The 6,713-nt window shown below is 44.3% G+C and overlaps 2 protein-coding genes across 3 annotated transcripts in view; one reads left to right on the top strand and one right to left on the bottom strand.

The window, feature by feature from the left end:
- The window catches only part of pcnx2 (pecanex 2), a 37,027-nt gene extending 34,174 nt beyond the window's left edge, over nt 1–2,853 (bottom strand). The window contains exons 1-2 of the mRNA XM_005727511.1: nt 2,398–2,853; nt 892–1,094 (exon numbers count right to left, since the gene is read on the bottom strand). Of these exons, the coding sequence (XP_005727568.1) occupies nt 892–1,094; nt 2,398–2,550 (356 nt within the window). The 5' untranslated portion in view covers nt 2,551–2,853. The remainder of the gene's footprint in view (nt 1–891; nt 1,095–2,397) is intronic.
- A 506-nt stretch (nt 2,854–3,359) lies between these two features.
- map3k21 (mitogen-activated protein kinase kinase kinase 21) overlaps nt 3,360–6,713 on the top strand; it is a 29,237-nt gene continuing 25,883 nt past the window's right edge. For both annotated transcript variants that reach the window (XM_005727359.2, XM_005727358.2), the window contains exon 1: nt 3,360–5,074. In XM_005727359.2, the coding sequence (XP_005727416.1) occupies nt 4,282–5,074 (793 nt within the window). In that variant the 5' untranslated portion in view covers nt 3,360–4,281. The remainder of the gene's footprint in view (nt 5,075–6,713) is intronic.

Below are 6,713 nucleotides of genomic sequence, written 5' to 3'. Positions count from 1 at the left end.
TGCTTGTCAAACAAACAGCCAAGATGTAACCTGGTCGCTACGATTTTATATAAAGTTTCACATGTAAAAGCCATAAAACAGCAATTGATACATCAGCGGACAGAGAAAAGATTAACAGTGTGAAGAAATCCTGCAAGTTCCTTGGGAGGGAAATTTCGAGGAACAAGTACCTACTAAAACGTTGCAAGATGTCAACTGATTTGGAGTCTATAGTTGACATAAGTTAGCAGAGACAGAGACAGTCTATGGAACTCATTACATCAGTGCACCATTTTTAAAGGTGTATTTTAAATTCTATTTTAAATTCTAAAACACACTGACTCTTACAGATGAAAAAGTAGAAAGAAATACTTTCGTTTGTATTTCCTTTTTCATCTCAACTCAATTAAATGTAACACATTCACACAGAGAACAAGATTTTTTTTGTCTCTGTGCAGATCAAGTGTCTCAGTGAAGGGGCTGACTGAAGATCACTGACCTCTCCTCATTAGCTCGCTCACTCACCGAAACTGTACTTTGAGTCTTTGAAATGAAGTAGAGAGAGTGCATCCCACTTTGAGACACTTGATCATGAAAGTAATCCCATCTCAGACAGAGGGAGAAAAGCACAGAGACACATAAAGAGAAAGAAAGGCGGGACTAAAATGGAGAGTGATGCTTGGCTATGTTTAGTATTGGTGGTATTATTTTAAAATTGGGTCTCAGGCCTAAATGTATAATTTCATGTTAATAATTAAGCTGTGTCATTAGGGATTTATACCTCTGGCCTAGATCTTGTGTTGGTTATCCGAGTAGGGGAGCAGCTCAAGGCACAAGGAAAATTATTTCTTGGTAGTTATATATTTACAGCTATTTCATATTTATCCCACTCACTGCATTTTTGGTTTTTACCTGATGCTGGGGGGCAGGCAAGAATCTGAGGCATTGCTTTTCTTCTCCTGAGCTTTGCTGAGGTCAGAAAGGCTGCTGCGGACCACTGCCTCGCCCTCGTCGAACATCAAGTGCAGCCGATAGTTGGCGAGCTTGATAAGGACGAAGAAAACAGTGATGGAGGAGCAGTAGATGCTCAGAGCCATTGTAGTGGGAGGCAAAGCCTGTGGAGAAGAAAGGAAGAGCTTAGTCATATTGAAATCAGCATTTCCTGAATCTCCTGACTCCACCAGGACAGAGTTTGATTTAATTCTTCAAGCTTTAGCACCACCAATTTCTTTTGATTTATATTGCAACACAGCCTCAGCACACTGCAAGATCTGATTTTGATATATTGGTAGATTAATAAAGTTTACTAGTCCACTGGGGAGAAATTGCCTGTAGCAAAGAACAGGAATATCAAAGGCAAAGTATCATGCCAATCATGAGTCATAATGTCCCAGAGAGAGTTCTTGCTGTTTTGAATGTTTGCTATTGTCCCTCAACTTCCTTCCATCATTTATCCTGCGCTGAATACGACCTTCACAAAAAACGCTAAAAAACTTGAAATTTGAAACACCTTCCCTCGGAAAGCTTGTGTTGTTTCTGCAGGGGAAGCAGTGGATGTTTTCACACAGTCTAGAAACTGTCAGCAACAACAATTTAATATAGAATCAGTGCCAAAGTGTTTACCGTCTGAGGTGTCAGTCACACATCACCATCTGCCTTAATAGCTAAAATATGTGACTGGCTAATTTCGGGATCACCAAAACAGATATAATCAGCAATATCTTATCTTTGATAAACTGCTTACAAAAATGTACTCTGTGTACAATAAGCTGCCATTGCACTGTTTGCACAATCAAGTTACATTACCCTTTCAGTATTTGTACTGTTTTGCCATAATGTCTCCTATTAATTGCCTATTCACAGGTTAATGTGTTTGACCTATAGGTAAGCTGTATGGCAGGAACACAGAGGTCACTGAAGATGTCCCTTCAAAGAAGAAGGGGTCAAATTTGGTTGTATTGTATTGTATTGTAGTGGAGGTTGGGCAGTAAAAGTCGAGACTATATATAACTGGGCTTTCCGCCTCTATTAATCACCATATAGCATGAAGCATCATCAGCCCGTGTATTGTCACTGGGAGTAATGCAGCCAGTGTCGCACCTCTATCAAAGCCCATGGCATGAAAATATTAGTGAACCACATTTCACGCTTTCTGGCTTCACCACTGTCACATCCAGGAGCAGCCATGCTTTCACTTACTGCATGCGGGAGAAAAATACTGCGACAGTGTCCTTTTTCCTGGCCTTGTGTTTCCATCAGCTGCTACATTGCGTGATATTCCATTCTCCTACAGCTTGTGGTTGTTGTTTTTTTCTCCCAAGGATAAACAGGGGCATTATTACAATTTTACCTAGGTAGTGTGGGCACCTTACACCCCACGCACGGCCTTGAACGTCACGTTCCTCAATAAAAACTCACCAGATGGAGAGACAAGGGCAACATCAGGAGAAATATCCACAGATAGAGGTGACATGAGTTGTTGAATTTATTCTGGTCCGGGTCGTGGTACCAGCCCCCGGTCAGGGATGCCCAGACCCCCTGACGGAGGGTTTGCACAACCTGTGAGCCCATCTCCCCTCCTCTCCCCTCCTCTCCGCTCAGGTTGGACTGGCTGATGGTGATGATGATGATGCTGGTGCTGCTAGGCTACAATGAAATGATCTCCTCTATCTAATCATGCATGCTACTGTCGCTACGCCTCCATGTTGGCGCGACGCAGCTTGACTCTTGAGTCTTTCCTTTCATGGCTCGGTCTTCCTCAGCGTTGTCCTCTCGTCTGCCGTTTCCCATCCCAGTGTCGATGTGTGCATTGCTGCTGCTGCTGCTGCTGCTGCTGCCGCGGTCCTCATCATGTTCGTCTCTATCCTTCCTCTCTCTCCTCTCAGGCTTGCCTGTACAGATGCGCAGCTCTGACCACCCCCTCCCTTCTGTCTTTTTCACTCCTCCTCTCTCCATATTCATCCATGTCCATTATGCGAGTTCCACCTTCAGTCAAACACTTTGCGACATGCAATCAAGCCACGTTGTGCATTACATACAATGTATTTGTAGCCTATGTACAGACCATGAATTGCGCACAGTATTTAAAGGTTTTAGAGCTTACGTTTAAAAATAATGTACAGCGGTGCAAACATGCAAAACATATTATATTATATTATATTATATTATATTATATTATATTATATTATATTATATTATATTATGCATGTGCACGTGTCTTTTTGTGGTCCACTATCGTTATAATTTCCCTGAAGGCGCGCTCTCTTCATGCATTCCTACAGTGACTCCTCCCCCTCCCCCCTGCTGCTGCTGCTTTGGTCACGTGTCAGGTGTCCACCAATGAGAGCAGAGCGCAGCTTGCAACGGGAGCACCAGCCGTGTCCCCTGATCGTGTGTCCAGCCACTGCTGGGTCCGACTCCGTCTGGCGAGAACGTTAGCGGGGTCTTGTTTTGATTAAAGTTGACGGATCTTTTTCAATTTCATATTTTATACCCTGTATTGTTTGTGTGGAAGTACAGGATATATACTGTGGTTCCCGAGTACTTATCCGTTGGCTGTTTTTTCCCCGCACATCACCGAAAGAGAAATAAACTTTGGAATTAACCGATCTCAAAGTGGAGAGGAGCAACTTTTCCAACAGGCTGACCTATGCTAAGCTAATCAGCTAAGCCAGAAGTCTGGAATGCAGTTGAAATTCCAGTTAAAAGTCCACAAAGGAGCGCACGAACCGTCCGTTTCACTATTCGGTGACTATATGAGATTCACTAGAGACTCTCACAGTGAAAGCTACTCCGCGGAGCCTCTCCGTATTTGGTCGGAATGGACGCTGCAGGTGCACCTCTTGAGGCACCTGCGAAAACTTGGTAACTTGAGAGCTAACTTTAGCCTTTTCACGTTAGCATTCAGCAGAACCAGACAGTGTTTTGTGATAGCTTTAAATTAATTTAGCTTGGCAGTTAATTGTTATTTTTCGCTTTACTGGCATTAACCAGGAGCTTTAAAAAGCGTCGTTAGCTAACCCGTATTTCGGCTAACTTAGCCAGCAACCTCGCTAGCTAGTTATTGACCCTCACACTTGTACCGGAGTGGCGACGTGGATACAGACGCGCTCTCCCACGGGACTTTGGACACAGTTGGACCACGGCGTGGAGTGCACAAGGATACCCCCTCCTCTGTTTTCATCGGATAGTGTCTTATATGTGACAGCATGAGGATTTCAAAAAGTTACAAGTTACCTTTTTAAAGTTTTCATTTTGTCCAAAAAGCGCTGCACCCTATGGTGTCGCTACGGCCACCGAGAAATGGATGTCTCGCAGGCCGCTTTCCCAAACGGTGAAGGGCGGCCGGGCGGCGGTGGGACCGGGGAACATGCTTGGGCAGAGTCCCCCTCAGTTCGGGCTTGGGCTCACTCTGCCCCGCTGTGCCCAACTCGATCCCTGTGGACAGCTGCTTATGACTACGAGGCGAGCGGCGAGGACGAACTCAGCCTCAGGCGAGGTGATGTAGTAGAAGTCCTGTCCAAGGACGCTGCGATCTCCGGGGACGAGGGATGGTGGACGGGGAAAATCAACCACAGGGTAGGGATTTTCCCTTCCAATTATGTCACCTATCAGCCCGCTATATACCGTCTCCCAGCTACAAGTGTGTCGACGGGGGTACCAGAGCGAGTCCCGAGCTCGCCCGTCCAGATCCCTTTTAGTGAACTGGTATTAGAGGAGATCATAGGCGTGGGTGGATTTGGTAAGGTTTACCGGGGCACATGGAAAGATCAGGAGGTCGCTGTGAAGGCGGCTCGGCAGGACCCAGATGAAGACATAACGGCAACCGCCGCCAGTGTTAAACAAGAAGCTAAACTTTTCTCGATGCTTCAGCACCCCAATATTATTAAACTGGAAGGGGTGTGTTTGGAGGAGCCTAACCTGTGCCTGGTCATGGAGTATGCCCGAGGCGGGACACTGAACCGGGCGCTGACCGGAAGGCGGATCCCTCCACACATCCTGGTCAACTGGGCTGTGCAGATTGCACGCGGGATGCACTATCTACACGAGGAGGCCGTGGTACCCATTATCCATCGTGACCTGAAGTCTAGCAACAGTAAGCTCGATGTGTGTGTGTTTGTGATTAAGACAGATAAATTGAGGTAACATAACTTGCAGAAGGATATTTTGCACTTCATCTTTTAGTCATTTATGTTATGTTAGTTATGCTTTGGTTTCATTCTGCTCTGTCACTCTTTAGGTGTTAACTAACTCTTTTAAATCACTTGTTTCATGTTTCCATCATCCCAGAATATGTGTCAGTGCTGTTTTGCAACTCCACATGTACCAACCTGTCACACAAATAATGATAGTTTACCATTTCCTTAGTCACATGACACATTTGGAAAGGTTCACTGTATGTTTATTAGTTATTTGGAAGCACAGCATTGTGACTGCAATACGAGGTTGCCTATTTCCCACAGCTGCCATAGTACCGCTCTGCACTCATGACGTCTTACAGTTTAAGAAGTTTGTGGTTTATGAAGTGGTGGGGGATGCTATTAAGAGGATGTGAAATGAAGTCAGTTTGCTCAGCTGGGCTGCTCCCTCTTGACTCATTCCTTATCCTTTGACTAACACACACACACACACACACACACACACACTTGCTTTCCAGACCCCTCTCCACCAGCAGGTGAAATGCTGTTCAAATAAATTCGGAGATTTAACAAACATATTAGGTAGACACAATCTGTCAACACTATCGGGCCATGTCCTTCATCACCACCTGGCAGTAGCAAAGTTCATAGGTGGAAAAAGAAATCATATGGAAGTTTGGTTTAGGCTTTTTAAGAAATATAACCTTTGCGTAATGGATTTTCAACAGAACTACAACTGCTATAAACATTTGGTTTAGGAACAAAAATTCTTGAGTAGGTCTCACTTTTGAGCCTTTTTCAAATAACAGTTCATTTAGCTGCACTTGGTACAGTGTATTGGGCCAACTGTGCCGGTTCCACCATGGACTGGTAATTGACAACAGGCCAGAGAACTTTCCCAGGACTGAATAATGAATGGACAGGTCTTAATGAGAAAAAGGTTCTGACTCGCATACCCACTGACACAGGCTGCTCACTTCAACTCAGGTGTGTTTATGTGTGTAATTTGACTCCAAACACTTTTGTGACTGGAGACGCTTATCAACCCTGGGCCATGTGGGGAACCGCTCCAGTGCACTGATCCCTTATCTCCAGCTCTGGGAAGCAGTGTGTGAACACAGGGGCGAAACCTGTGAAATGTATACATACCAGGCCCTCTGTAATCATAGGTCAGGATGTGTGATTGGATTTTAAAAAGAACTGTGATGCACAAAGTCCCATGTATGCATGTATATGTTGTTATTGCTTCTGTTTCCAAATTTTTTCAGTTATTGGTATTATTAATTTTTAACAGTTTTATGATAAACTACTTAATATAAAATGTGCTGATTTGGGTCTCTCTGTGGTTCGAAGTTAGCAGATACCACTAAAGATGTGATAAACGTCACACTCCTCTCCGCTGATGTGACAACCACACAATCTTGTGATCTACTTCATTGGTCACAGGCATGGAGAGTCTCCTAGTCACAGAAATGCTTGAGCAATGTGGTATGTTGCGGTGGCATGCCGTAAAGGCTAAGATTATGGCAAATTTAAAGGGAAGTGACAAAAGTAAGAAAATTTGTACTAAAGTGCTCTAACTGAGGCATTTTTTTT

Source organism: Pundamilia nyererei, unplaced genomic scaffold, assembly GCF_000239375.1.
Source record: "Pundamilia nyererei isolate P.nyererei 1_Seehausen unplaced genomic scaffold, PunNye1.0 scaffold00024, whole genome shotgun sequence".
Lineage (NCBI taxonomy): Eukaryota > Metazoa > Chordata > Actinopteri > Cichliformes > Cichlidae > Pundamilia > Pundamilia nyererei.
This window is presented reverse-complemented; position numbering and strand designations above follow the sequence as displayed.